The sequence below is a fragment of the Somniosus microcephalus genome, unplaced genomic scaffold, assembly GCF_052327205.1.
Source record: "Somniosus microcephalus isolate GS21.2 unplaced genomic scaffold, FLI_Smic_1.0 unresolved_chr7, whole genome shotgun sequence".
In the NCBI taxonomy this organism is placed as follows: Eukaryota; Metazoa; Chordata; class Chondrichthyes; order Squaliformes; family Somniosidae; genus Somniosus; species Somniosus microcephalus.
This window is the reverse complement of record NW_028225185.1, coordinates 752094-774623: the sequence shown is the minus strand read 5'-3', so window position 1 is coordinate 774623 and position 22530 is coordinate 752094. Positions and strand designations below refer to the sequence as shown.

The following is a 22530-nucleotide window of genomic DNA, read 5'->3' as shown; positions in this document are numbered from 1 at the left end:
TCTTCTCTTTCCTATAGAAGAGCCCCAGCGTGTTCAATCTTTCCCGATGCCAGAACCCAGAGGTTAGACCCATCTTTCGAGTAAATCTTTTTTGCACCTTCTCCAGTGCCTCTATATCCTTTTTTATAATAAGAGACCAGAACTGTTCACAGTACTCCAAGTGTGGCCTAACCACAGATCTATACAAGTTTACCATAACTTCTCTGCTTTTCAATTCTAGCCCTCTGCTTTGTTTGCTTTTTTTTAAATTAACCTGTGTCGCTACTTTTAATTTATGCATCTGAAGCCCCAGATCCCTCTGCTCCTCTACCCCATTTAGACACTTATTTTCCAAGGATTCTTCCTACCAAAATGTACCACCTCACTTAACTATACTGAAGTCCATTTGCCAATTATATGCACATTCTACAAGTTTATTAATGCCTTGTATTTTGTCGCAGTTCCCCTCTATTAACTACACCTCCCAATTTGGTGTTGTCCACAAATTTTGAAATTGTACTTCCGATTCTCGAGTCCAAATCGTTTATGTAAATGGTGAACAACAGTGGTACCAGCACCAATCCTTGTGGAACGCCACTTCCCACCTTTTGCCAGTCTAAGTAACTACCTAGAACGTCTACCCTCCATTTTCTGTTTTGTTGCCAGCTTGCTATCCATTCTGCTACCCGACTCCACATGGTCTGACCTCAGTCATGAGCCTACTATGCGGCACCTTATCCAAGGTCATTTGGAAATCTAAATATATTACGTCTGCTGCATTACCCTTATCTACCCTTTGTCACTTCTTCAAAGAGGTCAATAAATCTTCCCTTTTGAAATCCGTGCTGACTGCTCTATTATATTTTCAGTTTCTAGATGTTTTTCTATTACATCTTTGAATAAGGATTCCATTAACTTTCCTACCTCCGATGTTAAACTAATGGGTCTATAGTTCCCTGGACTTGTTCTCGCTCCCTTTCTAAATATAGGAATCACATTAGCTGCCCACCAGTCCTGTGGCACTATTCCCTTTTCTAATTACATTGTTATATGTATGTAATTGCACCTCCATCTCTTCCCTAACTTTTAATTTGTGCGGATACAATCCATTCGGACCAGGAGTTTTAACCTCTCTAAGTTTGATTAGTTTATTATCTCCCCCCTCCCCTTTCTATCTTTTCTGATCTCTTCTTCCAATGTCATGTTCACCATGTTAGTTTCCCTGGTAAATACTGAGGCAAAGTAATTATTTAGCAGTTCTGCCATTACCTAAGCGTTTGTCATGTATATCCCTATCCTGATTTTTCTGTTTTTTGTGTTTGTAAAATACTTACACTATTTTTATATTCCTTGATAATTTAATTTTGTAGTTTCTCTTTGCCTTAATTTTTTTTTTTTTTTTTTTACTTCTTTCTAACCTTTTGGTATTCCCTTTTGTCATCCTCTCCTTTGTTGTCTATGTAATTAGTGTATGACTTTTCTTTAGTTTCAATGTTGCCCTTATTTCTTCATTCATCCATAGTGGGTTGTTACTAGCTAGTTTGTTCTTGCTTTTTAGTGGGATATATTTCGCCTGGACGCTATTGATCATGATCACCATTTTAAATGTTTCCCACTGCTATTCTATTTCTTTGTTTGTCAGTAAATGTTTCCAGTTTATTTTCCCTAGTTCCATTATCATCCCCTTAAAATCAACTCTCTCTCCCCCCCCCCCTTTATTACTTTGGTCTTTGTCTTACTTATGTCCTTCTCAATCTTTACCTTAAATTTTATTATGCTGTGATCTCTATTGCCTAGATGTTCCCCATCACTCCTCTGTTCTGGTTCATTTCCCGTTACTAGATCCAGCAGTGCGCCCTCTCTTGTTGGGACTTTTTACATACTGGGTAAGAAAGGAGTCCTGCACACATGTAAAAACTATTCCCTGTACACCTTTCGCTACCGCTTCTTGCCACTCTCCCCATCATCAAAAGATCTGCCCAGCTCATGCGTGAAGAGTGGTCACTTGGGTGCCCAGTGACAGGGGGACTATCAGCCAACAAGGAGTAAATTGCCTTTGTGAAAACTGACAGAAAAAAGGGTGAAGAAGAGTTTACTGTAGCATTTAGGAACTGTACCATGAAGCCAGTGAGCAAAAAGACTGGAGTAAAGTGGGAAGAGCTGTATGCTACCCAACGTCTGTGCCTTTAGAGGAAGAACAGCTCATTTTTACAACAAGAAGCAGAAGAGAAACAGCTGAAAGGCAAGAGAAAGCAGATCATGAAGCAGATTTTGTGCCACTTACAAGACCCCCAGGTGTATAGAGGAGGCCTTTGGACTTGATTCATGGTGCCCACCAGCTGCCTCTTACAGACAAGACCACACAGCACAGCTGATGTGTCCGTCATGGACAGGACGGGGAGCTGTTGCAGCCCAGATCAACTAGTCACCACTGCTGCAGTTTCTGTTCAAATTTATCAAAAACCTCAAATAAGTGCAGGATGGGGATGTGCAAGACTGTGCCAGCAATCTTACCACTAGGGTCATTTCCACAAAACCACATTCTTACAATCAGCTTGTTCTTACGTTCAGTGCAACAGCCCCGCATCATTCTACTTTTGTACCACCTAGGCCACCATCCTTCACAAAACGTGTTTTTTTGCATCTGATAATTGGTTTATTTAAGTGCCATCAACTACTGGAGCAGTAATATAGAAGGCAAGAGCAACATTCTCCTATGGTGAATCCCTGGAAATCATTGTGCACTTATATATCTTGAAATTGCTAATCAGCTACACGATTGGCACTTGAAATGTTGTCGGCTGCCTCACCGCTCGTTCAGTGACATCTTGGTTGTGCTTTTCAGCACAATCTTTGGTGTTGATGGGGCAGACATTATCAGACTTGGATGCTCTGAAAGAGAAAGAAAATGCATGCGATTAGCACACTGATTGGGGCAGTAATTGATAAGATCTTGACCTGTAGTCAATCTCTGCCAATATAAACACTGCAAAATGTATAGCTGTAAATTTTCAGGGTTGTCACTTAGCTCACTTATCATATTGATACCAATACACACATCGCACACAATGTTGTTAGTAACAGACCTGTACCCACCAGTACTGTACCCCAGTGTTATATAGTGACAGACCTGTACCCACCAGTACTGTACCCCCGTGTTAGAGTGACAGACCTGTACCCACCAGTACTGTACCCCAGTGTTACACAGTGACAGACCTGTACCCACCAGTACTGTACCCCAGTGTTATACAGTGACAGACCTGTACCCACCAGTGCTGTACCCCCGTGTTATAGAGTGACAGGCCTGTACCCACCAGTACTGTACCCGTGTTATACAGTGACAGACCTGTACCCACCAGTACTGTACCCGTGTTATACAGTGACAGACCTGTCCCCACCAGTACTGTACCCCAGTGTTATACAGTGACAGACCTGTACCCACCAGTACTGTACCCCAGTGTTATACAGTGACAGACCTGTACCCACCAGTACTGTACCCCAGTGTTATATAGTGACAGACCTGTACCCACCAGTACTGTACCGTGTTATAGAGTGACAGACCTGTACCCACCAGTAATGTACCCCCGTGTTAGAGTGACAGACCTGTCCCCACCAGTACTGTACCCCAGTGTTATATAGTGACAGACCTGTACCCACCAGTACTGTACCCCCGTGTTATAGAGTGACAGACCTGTCCCCACCAGTACTGTACCCCCGTGTTATAGAGTGACAGACCTGTCCCCACCAGTACTGTACCCCAGTGTTATATAGTGACAGACCTGTACCCACCAGTACTGTACCCCCGTGTTATAGAGTGACAGACCTGTACCCACCAGTACTGTACCCGTGTTATACAGTGACAGACCTGTACCCACCAGTACTGTACCCCAGTGTTATACAGTGACAGACCTGTCCCCAACAGTACTGTACCCCAGTGTTATATAGTGACAGACCTGTACCCACCAGTACTGTACCCCAGTGTTATACAGTGACAGACCTGTACCCACCAGTACTGCACCCGTGTTATAGAGTGACAGACCTGTCCCCACCAGTACTGTACCCCAGTGTTATACAGTGACAGACCTGTACCCACCAGTACTGTACCCCAGTGTTATAGTGACAGACCTGTACCCACCAGTACTGTACCCCAGTGTTATACAGTGACAGACCTGTACCCACCAGTACTGTACCCCAGTTATACAGTGACAGACCTGTACCCACCAGTACTGTACCCCAGTGTTATACAGTGACAGACCTGTCCCCACCAGTACTGTACCCGTGTTATACAGTGACAGACCTGTCCCCACCAGTACTGTACCCGTGTTATACAGTGACAGACCTGTACCCACCAGTACTGTACCCCAGTGTTATACAGTGACAGACCTGTACCCACCAGTACTGTACCCCCGTGTTATACAGTGACAGACCTGTACCCACCAGTACTGTACCCCAGTGTTATACAGTGACAGACCTGTACCCACCAGTACTGTACCCCAGTTATACAGTGACAGACCTGTACCCACCAGTACTGTACCCCAGTGTTATACAGTGACAGACCTGTACCCACCAGTACTGTACCCCAGTGTTATACAGTGACAGACCTGTACCCACCAGTACTGTACCCCAGTGTTAGTGACAGACCTGTACCCACCAGTACTGTACCCGTGTTATAGTGACAGACCAGTACCCACCAGTACTGTACCCCAGTGTTATACAGTGACAGACCTGTACCCACCAGTACTGTACCCGTGTTATACAGTGACAGACCTGTCCCCACCAGTACTGTACCCCAGTGTTATATCGTGACAGACCTGTACCCACCAGTACTGTACCCCAGTGTTATAGTGACAGACCTGTACCCACCAGTACTGTACCCGTGTTATACAGTGACAGACCTGTACCCACCAGTACTGTACCCGTGTTATACAGTGACAGACCTGTACCCACCAGTACTGTACCCCAGTTTTATACAGTGACAGACCTGTACCCACCAGTACTGTACCCGTGTTATACAGTGACAGACCTGTACCCACCAGTACTGTACCCGTGTGAAACAGTGACAGACCTGTACCCACCAGTACTGTACCCCAGTGTTATACAGTGACAGACCTGTACCCACCAGTACTGTACCCCAGTGTTATAGTGACAGACCTGTACCCACCAGTACTGTACCCCAGTGTTACACAGTGACAGACCTGTACCCACCAGTACTGTACCCGTGTGAAACAGTGACAGACCTGTACCCACCAGTACTGTACCCGTGTTATAGTGACAGACCTGTACCCACCAGTACTGTACCCGTTATACAGTGACAGACCTGTACCCACCAGTACTGTACCCCAGTGTTATATAGTGACAGACATGTACCCACCAGTACTGTACCCGTGTTATACAGTGACAGACCTGTACCCACCAGTACTGTACCCGTGTTATACAGTGACAGACCTGTACCCACCAGTACTGTACCCCAGTGTTATACAGTGACAGACCTGTACCCACCAGTACTGTACCCGTGTTATACAGTGACAGACCTGTACCCACCACTGTACCCCAGTGTTATACAGTGACAGACCTGTACCCACCAGTACTGTACCCGTGTTATAGTGACAGACCTGTACCCACCAGTACTGCACCCTAGTGTTATACAGTGACAGACCTGTACCCACCAGTACTGTACCCAGTGTTATACAGTGACAGACCTGTCCCCACCAGTACTGTACCCCAGTGTTATATAGTGACAGACCTGTACCCACCAGTACTGTACCCCAGTGTTATAGTGACAGACCTGTACCCACCAGTACTGCACCCCAGTGTTAGTGACAGACCTGTACCCACCAGTACTGTACCCGTGTTATACAGTGACAGACCTGTACCCACCAGTACTGTACCCGTGTTATACAGTGACAGACCTGTACCCACCAGTACTGTACCCGTGTTATATAGTGACAGACGTGTACCCACCAGTACTGTACCCCAGTTATAGTGACAGACCTGTACCCACCAGTACTGTACCCCAGTGTTATACAGTGACAGACCTGTACCCACCAGTACTGTACCCAGTGTTATACAGTGACAGACCTGTACCCACCAGTACTGTACCCCAGTGTTATATAGTGACAGACCTGTACCCACCAGTACTGTGCCCCAGTGTTATAGTGACAGACCTGTACCCACCAGTACTGCACCCCAGTGTTAGTGACAGACCTGTACCCACCAGTACTGTACCCGTGTTATACAGTGACAGACCTGTACCCACCAGTACTGTACCCGTGTTATACAGTGACAGACCTGTACCCACCAGTACTGTACCCCAGTGTTATATAGTGACAGACGTGTACCCACCAGTACTGTACCCCAGTTATACAGTGACAGACCTGTACCCACCAGTACTGTACCCCAGTGTTATACAGTGACAGACCTGTACCCACCAGTACTGTACCCCAGTGTTATAGTGACAGACCTGTACCCACCAGTACTGTACCCGTGTTATACAGTGACAGACCTGTACCCACCAGTACTGTACCCGTGTTATAGTGACAGACCTGTACCCACCAGTACTGTACCCGTGTTATACAGTGACAGACCTGTACACACCAGTACTGTACCCGTGTTATACAGTGACAGACCTGTACCCACCAGTACTGTACCCGTGTTATAGTGACAGACCTGTACCCACCAGTACTGTACCCCAGTGTTATACAGTGACAGACCTGTACCCCCAGTACTGTACCCCAGTGTTATACAGTGACAGACCTGTACCCACCAGTACTGTACCCCAGTGTTATACAGTGACAGACCTGTACCCACCAGTACTGTACCCCAGTGTTATATAGTGACAGACCTGTACCCACCAGTACTGTACCCCAGTGTTATAGTGACAGACCTGTACCCACCAGTACTGCACCCCAGTGTTAGTGACAGACCTGTACCCACCAGTACTGTACCCGTGTTATACAGTGACAGACCTGTACCCACCAGTACTGTACCCCAGTGTTATATAGTGACAGACGTGTACCCACCAGTACTGTACCCCAGTTATAGTGACAGACCTGTACCCACCAGTACTGTACCCCAGTGTTATACAGTGACAGACCTGTACCCACCAGTACTGTACCCCAGTGTTATAGTGACAGACCTGTACCCACCAGTACTGTACCCGTGTTATACAGTGACAGACCTGTACCCACCAGTACTGTACCCGTGTTATAGTGACAGACCTGTACCCACCAGTACTGTACCCGTGTTATACAGTGACAGACCTGTACCCACCAGTACTGTACCCGTGTTATACAGTGATAGACCTGTACCCACCAGTACTGTACCCCAGTGTTATACAGTGACAGACCTGTACCCCCAGTACTGTACCCCAGTGTTATCGTGATAGACCTGTACCCACCAGTACTGTACCCGTGTTATACAGTAACAGACCTGTACCCACCAGTACTGTACCCCAGTGTTATACAGTGACAGACCTGTACCCACCAGTACTGTACCCCAGTGTTATACAGTGACAGACCTGTACCCACTAGTACTGTACCCGTGTTATACAGTGACAGACCTGTACCCACCAGTACTGTACCCCAGTGTTATACAGTGACAGACCTGTACCCACCAGTACTGTACCCCAGTGTTATACAGTGACAGACCTGTACCCACCAGTACTGTACCCCAGTGTTATACAGTGACAGACCTGCACCCACCAGTACTGTACCCCAGTGTTATACAGTGACAGACCTGTACCCACCAGTACTGTACCCGTGTTTTCGTGACAGACCTGTACCCACCAGTACTGTACCCGTGTTATACAGTGACAGACCTGTACCCACCAGTACTGTACCCTAGTGTTATACAGTGACAGACCTGTACCCACCAGTACTGTACCCCAGTGTTAGTGACAGACCTGTACCCACCAGTACTGTACCCCAGTGTTGCAGTGACAGACCTGTACCCACCAGTACTGTACCCGTGTTATACAGTGACAGACCTGTACCCACCAGTACTGTACCCCAGTGTTAGTGACAGACCTGTACCCACCAGTACTGTACCCCAGTTATACAGTGACAGACCTGTACCCACCAGTACTGTACCCCAGTGTTGTATAGTGACAGACCTGTACCCACCAGTACTGTACCCCAGTGTTATATAGTGACAGACCTGTACCCACCAGTACTGTACCCCAGTGTTATACAGTGACAGACCTGTACCCACCAGTACTGTACCGTGTTATACAGTGACAGACCTGTACCCACCAGTACTGTACCCCAATGTTATACGGTAACAGACCTGTACCCACCAGTACTGTACCCCAGTGTTATATAGTGACAGACCTGTACCCACCAGTACTGTACCCCAGTGTTATAGTGACAGACCTGTACCCACCAGTACTGTACCCCAGTGTTATATAGTGACAGACCTGTACCCACCAGTACTGTACCCCAGTGTTATACAGTGACAGACCTGTACCCACCAGTACTGTACCGTTATACAGTGACAGACCTGTACCCACCAGTACTGTACCCCAGTGTTATACAGTGACAGACCTGTACCCACCAGTACTGTACCCCAGTGTTAGTGACAGACCTGTACCCACCAGTACTGTACCCGTGTTATAGTGACAGACCAGTACCCACCAGTACTGTACCCCAGTGTTATACAGTGACAGACCTGTACCCACCAGTACTGTACCCCAGTGTTATAGTGACAGACCTGTACCCACCAGTACTGTACCCCAGTGTTACAGTGACAGACCTGTACCCACCAGTACTGTAACCCAGTGTGAAACAGTGACAGACCTGTACCCACCAGTACTGTACCCGTGTTATATAGTGACAGACCTGTACCCACCAGTACTGTACCCGTGTTATACAGTGACAGACCTGTACCCACCAGTACTGTACCCCAGTGTTATATAGTGACAGACATGTACCCACCAGTACTGTACCCGTGTTATACAGTGACAGACCTGTACCCACCAGTACTGTACCCGTGTTATACAGTGACAGACCTGTACCCACCAGTACTGTACCCCAGTGTTATACAGTGACAGACCTGTACCCACCAGTACTGTACCCGTGTTATACAGTGACAGACCTGTACCCACCACTGTACCCCAGTGTTATACAGTGACAGACCTGTACCCACCAGTACTGTACCCGTGTTATAGTGACAGACCTGTACCCACCAGTACTGCACCCTAGTGTTATACAGTGACAGACCTGTACCCACCAGTACTGTACCCAGTGTTATACAGTGACAGACCTGTCCCCACCAGTACTGTACCCCAGTGTTATAGTGACAGACCTGTACCCACCAGTACTGTACCCCAGTGTTATATAGTGACAGACCTGTACCCACCAGTACTGTACCCCAGTGTTATACAGTGACAGACCTGTATCCACCAGTACTGTACCCCAGTGTTATAGTGACAGACCTGTACCCACCAGTACTGTACCCCAGTGTTATACAGTGACAGACCTGTACCCACCAGTACTGTACCCGTGTTATACAGTGACAGACCTGTACCCACCAGTACTGTACCCCAGTGTTATACAGTGACAGACCTGTACCCACCAGTACTGTACCCGTGTTATACAGTGACAGACCTGTACCCACCAGTACTGTACCCCAGTGTTATACAGTGACAGACCTGTACCCACCAGTACTGTACCCCAGTGTTATACAGTGACAGACCCGTACCCACCAGTACTGTACCCCAGTGTTATACAGTGACAGACCTGTACCCACCAGTACTGTACCCCAGTGTTATACAGTGACAGACCTGTACCCACCAGTACTGTACCCGTGTTATACAGTGACAGACCTGTACCCACCAGTGCTGTACCCCAGTGTTATACAGTGACAGACCTGTACCCACCAGTACTGTACCCCAGTGTTATATAGTGACAGACCTGTACCCACCAGTACTGTACCCCAGTGTTATATAGTGACAGACCTGTACCCACCAGTACTGTACCCCAGTGTTATACAGTGACAGACCTGTACCCCCAGTACTGTACCCCAGTGTTATACAGTGACAGACCTGTACCCACCAGTACTGTACCCCAGTGTTATACAGTGACAGACCTGTACCCACCAGTACTGTACCCCAGTGTTATATAGTGACAGACCTGTACCCACCAGTACTGTACCCCAGTGTTATAGTGACAGACCTGTACCCACCAGTACTGCACCCCAGTGTTAGTGACAGACCTGTACCCACCAGTACTGTACCCGTGTTATACAGTGACAGACCTGTACCCACCAGTACTGTACCCGTGTTATACAGTGACAGACCTGTACCCACCAGTACTGTACCCCAGTGTTATATAGTGACAGACCTGTACCCACCAGTACTGTACCCCAGTTATACAGTGACAGACCTGTACCCACCAGTACTGTACCCCAGTGTTATACAGTGACAGACCTGTACCCACCAGTACTGTACCCGTTATACAGTGACAGACCTGTACCCACCAGTACTGTACCCGTGTTATACAGTGATAGACCTGTACCCACCAGTACTGTACCCCAGTTATACAGTGACAGACCTGTACCCCCAGTACTGTACCCCAGTGTTATCGTGATAGACCTGTACCCACCAGTACTGTACCCGTGTTATACAGTAACAGACCTGTACCCACCAGTACTGTACCCCAGTGTTATAGTGACAGACCTGTACCCACCAGTACTGTACCCCAGTGTTATACAGTGACAGACCTGTACCCACTAGTACTGTACCCGTGTTATACAGTGACAGACCTGTACCCACCAGTACTGTACCCCAGTGTTATACAGTGACAGACCTGTACCCACCAGTACTGTACCCCAGTGTTATACAGTGACAGACCTGTACCCACCAGTACTGTACCCCAGTGTTATACAGTGACAGACCTGCACCCACCAGTACTGTACCCCAGTGTTATACAGTGACAGACCTGTACCCACCAGTACTGTACCCGTGTTTTCGTGACAGACCTGTACCCACCAGTACTGTACCCGTGTTATACAGTGACAGACCTGTACCCACCAGTACTGTACCCCAGTGTTATACAGTGACAGACCTGTACCCACCAGTACTGTACCCCAGTTAGTGACAGACCTGTACCCACCAGTACTGTACCCCAGTGTTGCAGTGACAGACCTGTACCCACCAGTACTGTACCCGTGTTATACAGTGACAGACCTGTACCCACCAGTACTGTACCCCAGTGTTAGTGACAGACCTGTACCCACCAGTACTGTACCCCAGTTATACAGTGACAGACCTGTACCCACCAGTACTGTACCCCAGTGTTGTATAGTGACAGACCTGTACCCACCAGTGCTGTACCCGTGTTATAGTGACAGACCTGTACCCACCAGTACTGTACCCGTTATACAGTGACAGACCTGTACCCACCAGTACTGTACCCGTGTTATACAGTGACAGACCTGTACCCACCAGTACTGTACCCCAGTTATACAGTGACAGACCTGTACCCACCAGTACTGTACCCGTGTTATACAGTGACAGACCTGTACCCACCAGTACTGTACCCGTGTTATACAGTGACAGACCTGTACCCACCAGTACTGTACCCCAGTGTTATACAGTGACAGACCTGTACCCACCAGTACTGTACCCGTGTTATATAGTGACAGACCTGTACCCACCAGTACTGTACCCCAGTGTTATATAGTGACAGACCTGTACCCACCAGTACTGTACCCCAGTGTTATACAGTGACAGACCTGTACCCACCAGTGCTGTACCCCAGTGTTATACAGTGACAGACCTGTACCCACTAGTACTGTAACCCAGTGTTACACAGTGACAGACCTGTACCCACCAGTACTGTACCCCAGTGTTATACAGTGACAGACCTGTACCCACCAGTACTGTACCCCAGTGTTATACAGTGACAGACCTGTCCCCACCAGTACTGTACCCCAGTGTTACACAGTGACAGACCTGTACCCACCAGTACTGTACCCGTGTTACACAGTGACAGACCTGTACCCACCAGTACTGTACCCCAGTGTTATACAGTGACAGACCTGTCCCCACCAGTACTGTACCCCAGTGTTACACAGTGACAGACCTGTACCCACCAGTACTGTACCCGTGTTACACAGTGACAGACCTGTACCCACCAGTACTGTACCCCAGTGTTATACAGTGACAGACCTGTGCCCACCAGTACTGTACCCCAGTGTTATACAGCGACAGACCTGTACCCACCAGTACTGTACCCCAATGTTATACGGTAACAGACCTGTACCCACCAGTACTGAACCCCAGTGTTATATAGTGACAGACCTGTACCCACCAGTACTGTACCCCAGTGTTATAGTGACAGACCTGTACCCACCAGTACTGTACCCCAGTGTTATATAGTGACAGACCTGTACCCACCAGTACTGTACCCCAGTTATACAGTGACAGACCTGTACCCACCAGTACTGTACCCCAGTGTTATAGTGACAGACCTGTACCCACCAGTACTGTACCCGTGTTATATAGTGACAGACCTGTACCCACCAGTACTGTACCCCAGTGTTATACAGTGACAGACCTGTACCCACCAGTACTGTACCCGTGTTAGTGACAGACCTGTACCCACCAGTACTGTACCCGTGTTATAGTGACAGACCAGTACCCACCAGTACTGTACCCCAGTGTTATACAGTGACAGACCTGTACCCACCAGTACTGTACCCGTGTTATACAGTGACAGACCTGTACCCACCAGTACTGTACCCCAGTGTTATAGTGACAGACCTGTACCCACCAGTACTGTACCCCAATGTTATACGGTAACAGACCTGTACCCACCAGTACTGAACCCCAGTGTTATATAGTGACAGACCTGTACCCACCAGTACTGTACCCCAGTGTTATAGTGACAGACCTGTACCCACCAGTACTGTACCCCAGTGTTATACAGTGACAGACCTGTACCCACCAGTACTGTACCCCAGTGTTATAGTGACAGACCTGTACCCACTAGTACTGTACCCCAGTGTTACACAGTGACAGACCTGTACCCACCAGTACTGTACCCCAGTTATACAGTGACAGACCTGTACCCACCAGTACTGTACCCCAGTGTTATAGTGACAGACCTGTACCCACCAGTACTGTACCCCAGTGTTATATAGTGACAGACCTGTACCCACCAGTACTGTACCCCAGTGTTATACAGTGACAGACCTGTACCCACCAGTACTGTACCCCAGTGTTAGTGACAGACCTGTACCCACCAGTACTGTACCCGTGTTATAGTGACAGACCAGTACCCACCAGTACTGTACCCCAGTGTTATACAGTGACAGACCTGTACCCACCAGTACTGTACCCGTGTTATACAGTGACGGACCTGTACCCACCAGTACTGTACCCCAGTGTTATAGTGACAGACCTGTACCCACCAGTACTGTACCCCAATGTTATACGGTAACAGACCTGTACCCACCAGTACTGAACCCCAGTGTTATATAGTGACAGACCTGTACCCACCAGTACTGTACCCCAGTGTTATACAGTGACAGACCTGTACCCACCAGTACTGTACCCCAGTGTTATAGTGACAGACCTGTACCCACTAGTACTGTACCCCAGTGTTACACAGTGACAGACCTGTACCCACCAGTACTGTACCCCAGTGTTATACAGTGACAGACCTGTGCCCACCAGTACTGTACCCCAGTGTTATACAGTGACAGACCTGTCCCCACCAGTACTGTACCCCAGTGTTACACAGTGACAGACCTGTACCCACCAGTACTGTACCCGTGTTACAGTGACAGACCTGTACCCACCAGTACTGTACCCCAGTGTTATACAGTGACAGAACTGTGCCCACCAGTACTGTACCCGTGTTATACAGCGACAGACCTGTACCCACCAGTACTGTACCCCAGTGTTATATAGTGACAGACCTGTACCCACCAGTACTGTACCCCAGTGTTATAGTGACAGACCTGTACCCACCAGTACTGTACCCGTGTTATACAGTGACAGACCTGTACCCACCAGTACTGTACCCCAGTGTTATAGTGACAGACCTGTACCCACCAGTACTGTACCCGTGTTATACAGTGACAGACCTGTACCCACCAGTACTGTACCCCAGTGTTATACAGTGACAGACCTGTACCCACCAGTACTGTACCGTGTTATACAGTGACAGACCTGTACCCACCAGTACTGTACCCCAATGTTATACGGTAACAGACCTGTACCCACCAGTACTGTACCCGTGTTATATAGTGACAGACCTGTACCCACCAGTACTGTACCCCAGTGTTATAGTGACAGACCTGTACCCACCAGTACTGTACCCGTGTTATATAGTGACAGACCTGTACCCACCAGTACTGTACCCGTGTTATACAGTGACAGACCAGTACCCACCAGTACTGTACCCGTGTTATACAGTGACAGACCTGTACCCACCAGTACTGTACCCCAGTGTTATAGTGACAGACCTGTACCCACCAGTACTGTACCCGTGTTATACAGTGACAGACCTGTCCCCACCAGTACTGTACCCCAGTGTTAGTGACAGACCTGTACCCACCAGTACTGTACCCGTGTTATATAGTGACAGACCTGTACCCACCAGTACTGTACCCGTTATACAGTGACAGACCTGTACCCACCAGTACTGTACCCGTGTTATACAGTGACAGACCTGTACCCACCAGTACTGTACCCCAGTGTTAGTGACAGACCTGTACCCACCAGTACTGTACCCGTGTTATATAGTGACAGACCTGTACCCACCAGTACTGTACCCGTTATATAGTGACAGACCTGTGCCTACCAGTACTGTACCCGTGCTATACAGTGACAGACCTGTACCCACCAGTACTGTACCCTAATGTTAGTGACAGACCTGTACCCCCCAGTACTGTACCCTAGTGTTATACAGTGACAGGCCTGTACCCCCCAGTACTGTACCCGTGTTATACAGTGACAGACCTGTACCCACCAGTACTGTACCCATGTTATACAGTGACAGACCTGTACCCCCCAGTACTGTACCCTAGTGTTAGTGACAGACCTGTACCCCCCAGTACTGTACCCGTGTTATACAGTGACAGACCTGTACCCACCAGTACTGTACCCGTGTTACAGTGACAGACCTGTACCCCCCAGTACTGTACCCGTTATACAGTGACAGACCTGTACCCACCAGTACTGTACCCCAGTGTTATAGTGACAGACCTGTACCCACCAGTACTGTACCCGTGTTATAGTGTGACAGACCTTTACCCACCAGTACTGTACCTGTGTTATATAGTGACAGGCCTGTACCCACCAGTACTGTACCCATGTTAGTAACAGACCTGTACCCACCAGTACTGTACCCTCGTGCTATTGTGACAGACCTGTACCCACCAGTACTGTACCCCAGTGTTATAGTGACAGACCTGTACCCACTAGTACTGTACCCTAGTATACAGTGACAGACCTGTACCCACTAGTACTGTACCCGTGTTATAGTGACAGGCCTGTACCCACTAGTACTGTACCCTAGTGCTATACAGTGACAGACCTGTACCCACCAGTACTGTACCAGTGTTATAGTGACAGACCTGTACCCACTAGTACTGTACCCTAGTGCTATAGTGACAGACCTGTACCCACTAGTACTGTACCCTAGTGCTATACAGCAACAGACCTGTACCCACCAGTACTGTACCCCAGTTATACAGTGACAGACCTGTACCCACCAGTACTGTACCCCAGTGTTATACAGTGACAGACCTGTACCCACCAGTACTGTACCCGTTATACAGTGACAGACCTGTACCCACCAGTACTGTACCCGTGTTATACAGTGATAGACCTGTACCCACCAGTACTGTACCCCAGTTATACAGTGACAGACCTGTACCCCCAGTACTGTACCCCAGTGTTATCGTGATAGACCTGTACCCACCAGTACTGTACCCGTGTTATACAGTAACAGACCTGTACCCACCAGTACTGTACCCCAGTGTTATAGTGACAGACCTGTACCCACCAGTACTGTACCCCAGTGTTATACAGTGACAGACCTGTACCCACTAGTACTGTACCCGTGTTATACAGTGACAGACCTGTACCCACCAGTACTGTACCCCAGTGTTATACAGTGACAGACCTGTACCCACCAGTACTGTACCCCAGTGTTATACAGTGACAGACCTGTACCCACCAGTACTGTACCCCAGTGTTATACAGTGACAGACCTGCACCCACCAGTACTGTACCCCAGTGTTATACAGTGACAGACCTGTACCCACCAGTACTGTACCCGTGTTTTCGTGACAGACCTGTACCCACCAGTACTGTACCCGTGTTATACAGTGACAGACCTGTACCCACCAGTACTGTACCCCAGTGTTATACAGTGACAGACCTGTACCCACCAGTACTGTACCCCAGTGTTAGTGACAGACCTGTACCCACCAGTACTGTACCCCAGTGTTGCAGTGACAGACCTGTACCCACCAGTACTGTACCCGTGTTATACAGTGACAGACCTGTACCCACCAGTACTGTACCCCAGTGTTAGTGACAGACCTGTACCCACCAGTACTGTACCCCAGTTATACAGTGACAGACCTGTACCCACCAGTACTGTACCCCAGTGTTGTATAGTGACAGACCTGTACCCACCAGTGCTGTACCCGTGTTATAGTGACAGACCTGTACCCACCAGTACTGTACCCGTTATACAGTGACAGACCTGTACCCACCAGTACTGTACCCGTGTTATACAGTGACAGACCTGTACCCACCAGTACTGTACCCCAGTTATACAGTGACAGACCTGTACCCACCAGTACTGTACCCGTGTTATACAGTGACAGACCTGTACCCACCAGTACTGTACCCGTGTTATACAGTGACAGACCTGTACCCACCAGTACTGTACCCCAGTGTTATACAGTGACAGACCTGTACCCACCAGTACTGTACCCGTGTTATATAGTGACAGACCTGTACCCACCAGTACTGTACCCCAGTGTTATATAGTGACAGACCTGTACCCACCAGTACTGTACCCCAGTGTTATACAGTGACAGACCTGTACCCACCAGTGCTGTACCCCAGTGTTATACAGTGACAGACCTGTACCCACTAGTACTGTAACCCAGTGTTACACAGTGACAGACCTGTACCCACCAGTACTGTACCCCAGTGTTATACAGTGACAGACCTGTACCCACCAGTACTGTACCCCAGTGTTATACAGTGACAGACCTGTCCCCACCAGTACTGTACCCCAGTGTTACACAGTGACAGACCTGTACCCACCAGTACTGTACCCGTGTTACACAGTGACAGACCTGTACCCACCAGTACTGTACCCCAGTGTTATACAGTGACAGACCTGTCCCCACCAGTACTGTACCCCAGTGTTACACAGTGACAGACCTGTACCCACCAGTACTGTACCCGTGTTACACAGTGACAGACCTGTACCCACCAGTACTGTACCCCAGTGTTATACAGTGACAGACCTGTGCCCACCAGTACTGTACCCCAGTGTTATACAGCGACAGACCTGTACCCACCAGTACTGTACCCCAATGTTATACGGTAACAGACCTGTACCCACCAGTACTGAACCCCAGTGTTATATAGTGACAGACCTGTACCCACCAGTACTGTACCCCAGTGTTATAGTGACAGACCTGTACCCACCAGTACTGTACCCCAGTGTTATATAGTGACAGACCTGTACCCACCAGTACTGTACCCCAGTTATACAGTGACAGACCTGTACCCACCAGTACTGTACCCCAGTGTTATAGTGACAGACCTGTACCCACCAGTACTGTACCCGTGTTATATAGTGACAGACCTGTACCCACCAGTACTGTACCCCAGTGTTATACAGTGACAGACCTGTACCCACCAGTACTGTACCCGTGTTAGTGACAGACCTGTACCCACCAGTACTGTACCCGTGTTATAGTGACAGACCAGTACCCACCAGTACTGTACCCCAGTGTTATACAGTGACAGACCTGTACCCACCAGTACTGTACCCGTGTTATACAGTGACAGACCTGTACCCACCAGTACTGTACCCCAGTGTTATAGTGACAGACCTGTACCCACCAGTACTGTACCCCAATGTTATACGGTAACAGACCTGTACCCACCAGTACTGAACCCCAGTGTTATATAGTGACAGACCTGTACCCACCAGTACTGTACCCCAGTGTTATAGTGACAGACCTGTACCCACCAGTACTGTACCCCAGTGTTATACAGTGACAGACCTGTACCCACCAGTACTGTACCCCAGTGTTATAGTGACAGACCTGTACCCACTAGTACTGTACCCCAGTGTTACACAGTGACAGACCTGTACCCACCAGTACTGTACCCCAGTTATACAGTGACAGACCTGTACCCACCAGTACTGTACCCCAGTGTTATAGTGACAGACCTGTACCCACCAGTACTGTACCCCAGTGTTATATAGTGACAGACCTGTACCCACCAGTACTGTACCCCAGTGTTATACAGTGACAGACCTGTACCCACCAGTACTGTACCCCAGTGTTAGTGACAGACCTGTACCCACCAGTACTGTACCCGTGTTATAGTGACAGACCAGTACCCACCAGTACTGTACCCCAGTGTTATACAGTGACAGACCTGTACCCACCAGTACTGTACCCGTGTTATACAGTGACGGACCTGTACCCACCAGTACTGTACCCCAGTGTTATAGTGACAGACCTGTACCCACCAGTACTGTACCCCAATGTTATACGGTAACAGACCTGTACCCACCAGTACTGAACCCCAGTGTTATATAGTGACAGACCTGTACCCACCAGTACTGTACCCCAGTGTTATACAGTGACAGACCTGTACCCACCAGTACTGTACCCCAGTGTTATAGTGACAGACCTGTACCCACTAGTACTGTACCCCAGTGTTACACAGTGACAGACCTGTACCCACCAGTACTGTACCCCAGTGTTATACAGTGACAGACCTGTGCCCACCAGTACTGTACCCCAGTGTTATACAGTGACAGACCTGTCCCCACCAGTACTGTACCCCAGTGTTACACAGTGACAGACCTGTACCCACCAGTACTGTACCCGTGTTACAGTGACAGACCTGTACCCACCAGTACTGTACCCCAGTGTTATACAGTGACAGAACTGTGCCCACCAGTACTGTACCCGTGTTATACAGCGACAGACCTGTACCCACCAGTACTGTACCCCAGTGTTATATAGTGACAGACCTGTACCCACCAGTACTGTACCCCAGTGTTATAGTGACAGACCTGTACCCACCAGTACTGTACCCGTGTTATACAGTGACAGACCTGTACCCACCAGTACTGTACCCCAGTGTTATAGTGACAGACCTGTACCCACCAGTACTGTACCCGTGTTATACAGTGACAGACCTGTACCCACCAGTACTGTACCCCAGTGTTATACAGTGACAGACCTGTACCCACCAGTACTGTACCGTGTTATACAGTGACAGACCTGTACCCACCAGTACTGTACCCCAATGTTATACGGTAACAGACCTGTACCCACCAGTACTGTACCCGTGTTATATAGTGACAGACCTGTACCCACCAGTACTGTACCCCAGTGTTATAGTGACAGACCTGTACCCACCAGTACTGTACCCGTGTTATATAGTGACAGACCTGTACCCACCAGTACTGTACCCGTGTTATACAGTGACAGACCAGTACCCACCAGTACTGTACCCGTGTTATACAGTGACAGACCTGTACCCACCAGTACTGTACCCCAGTGTTATAGTGACAGACCTGTACCCACCAGTACTGTACCCGTGTTATACAGTGACAGACCTGTCCCCACCAGTACTGTACCCCAGTGTTAGTGACAGACCTGTACCCACCAGTACTGTACCCGTGTTATATAGTGACAGACCTGTACCCACCAGTACTGTACCCGTTATACAGTGACAGACCTGTACCCACCAGTACTGTACCCGTGTTATACAGTGACAGACCTGTACCCACCAGTACTGTACCCCAGTGTTAGTGACAGACCTGTACCCACCAGTACTGTACCCGTGTTATATAGTGACAGACCTGTACCCACCAGTACTGTACCCGTTATATAGTGACAGACCTGTGCCTACCAGTACTGTACCCGTGCTATACAGTGACAGACCTGTACCCACCAGTACTGTACCCTAATGTTAGTGACAGACCTGTACCCCCCAGTACTGTACCCTAGTGTTATACAGTGACAGGCCTGTACCCCCCAGTACTGTACCCGTGTTATACAGTGACAGACCTGTACCCACCAGTACTGTACCCATGTTATACAGTGACAGACCTGTACCCCCCAGTACTGTACCCTAGTGTTAGTGACAGACCTGTACCCCCCAGTACTGTACCCGTGTTATACAGTGACAGACCTGTACCCACCAGTACTGTACCCGTGTTACAGTGACAGACCTGTACCCCCCAGTACTGTACCCGTTATACAGTGACAGACCTGTACCCACCAGTACTGTACCCCAGTGTTATAGTGACAGACCTGTACCCACCAGTACTGTACCCGTGTTATAGTGTGACAGACCTTTACCCACCAGTACTGTACCTGTGTTATATAGTGACAGGCCTGTACCCACCAGTACTGTACCCATGTTAGTAACAGACCTGTACCCACCAGTACTGTACCCTCGTGCTATTGTGACAGACCTGTACCCACCAGTACTGTACCCCAGTGTTATAGTGACAGACCTGTACCCACTAGTACTGTACCCTAGTATACAGTGACAGACCTGTACCCACTAGTACTGTACCCGTGTTATAGTGACAGGCCTGTACCCACTAGTACTGTACCCTAGTGCTATACAGTGACAGACCTGTACCCACCAGTACTGTACCAGTGTTATAGTGACAGACCTGTACCCACTAGTACTGTACCCTAGTGCTATAGTGACAGACCTGTACCCACTAGTACTGTACCCTAGTGCTATACAGCAACAGACCTGTACCCACCAGTACTGTACCCCAGTGTTATACAGTGACAGACCTGTACCCACCAGTACTGTACTCCGTGTTACAGCGCTCAAAACCCTCACTAGACACAATACAAGTTTGGAAGGACAGAACAAGTAGCCCATGAAAACTTGCACACCAATATTTTCAGATAATCTCTCAAAATCATTTTGCATTTATTTAAAATCCTTCAATTGCTAATCAGCCACACGACTGACATTTAAAATGTTGTCAGTTGCTTCACCTCTTCAAATCCTAGACACAGTATTGAGTTTGTAACAATTCTGTATAGTGAGTTTCACTTCCGTGCAAGCTCACAACAGTAAACACACACTAGGATGCATTTTCTGGTCCAAACCCATGTCAATGTCACTGTCATTGCTAAATGCTTCGGCCTTGGTTCTGTACGTAACAGTGCTGGAGTTACTGCTCTTGCAGCCAACGCTGGATCAACCAAGACAGGCAGAAAGAAGAGGAGAATCTTGTGGCTGTTTTTGTTTGCCAATTTCTCAACTCTTTCTCACCCACGTGCCTCTTCTGTGAGTATCAGCTGAGTATTGAACTGTGGGGTGAGAGGGTAGGAGAATCACAGCTGAGCCTGTCCTCACGCATGTCCACATCATGGACTCTCCAGCAGGATTCAATGGACAGCAATCAGAGTGGGAGGACACAAATGCCAATACTGCCAGCTAAGATCACTAATTAAGCATAGACTGAGAACCACAACTGCACCCTGGTGCTCTGTATCGCTTAATGCTAACCTGAGCGATGGCCTTGCCCACCAACCTAACATGGATGATGTTTTTTGTAAATAAAATATGCAGAGTGAAATAGGCTTTGCTACAAGACCACTTGTGTATAGGCGATTCCCCTTTTTGTGAACTTTATCCCATGCGGCTCCACACTCAATAGGAAATAGTACCCAGGGCTCAGAGAACCCCCTCCACCGGTGCTCAAGCAATAGGTTTAGTGTCAATCAAAATTAAACAGTACAATATGAGCCAGCTCTCAGAGAAATAGGATGTTACTTTAAAAAAAAAAGCTAACTGCATCAAAAATTGACCAAGACACAGACGCCCCCAAATTCCTGACCCGGCTGTGAAACAACCAGAAAGCACCGTGGCACTAGGTTTTCAGTGAATTGTAACCTAACATTTCCATTAGAAGTGCAATAATGGACGTGCAAAATCTTTACACCATATCCATTCAAATGGAGAAAAGGCCCAGTCGAAATACAAATTTTTATTTGTCCTTCCAAACTGAAGCTGTGCCTGGAGAGCACATTTTGAGCCGTATAACGTTACAGTACTGTAAAGTACTGGTGATGGGAACCGAGGGAGCAATTTGAGGAGCTTGATTAAGACCATCACACGTTAGTGTATTTGCTTCAGTGAGATTTATTCAACTTCAGCAGGTGGATATAAATGCACGGAGCCCAGTGACAACACTATATTGAGCACATGTTCCACCTCCCCACTCTCACATCCCTTTTCACTGCAACTCTGTCAAGAGCCTAGAAGACTATCACAAGGCTGCAACA

General features: G+C 48.3%; 1 protein-coding gene across 4 annotated transcripts in view; it reads right to left on the bottom strand.

The window, feature by feature from the left end:
• The window catches only part of chtopa (chromatin target of PRMT1a), an 83025-nt gene that overhangs the window by 37124 nt on the left and 23371 nt on the right, over positions 1-22530 (bottom strand). For 3 of the 4 annotated variants that reach the window (XM_085978395.1, XM_085978396.1, XM_085978397.1), the window contains exon 2: positions 2790-2871. In XM_085978395.1, coding sequence (XP_085834521.1) covers positions 2790-2871 — 82 coding nt within the window. The other variant, XM_085978398.1, reaches the window with a different exon arrangement.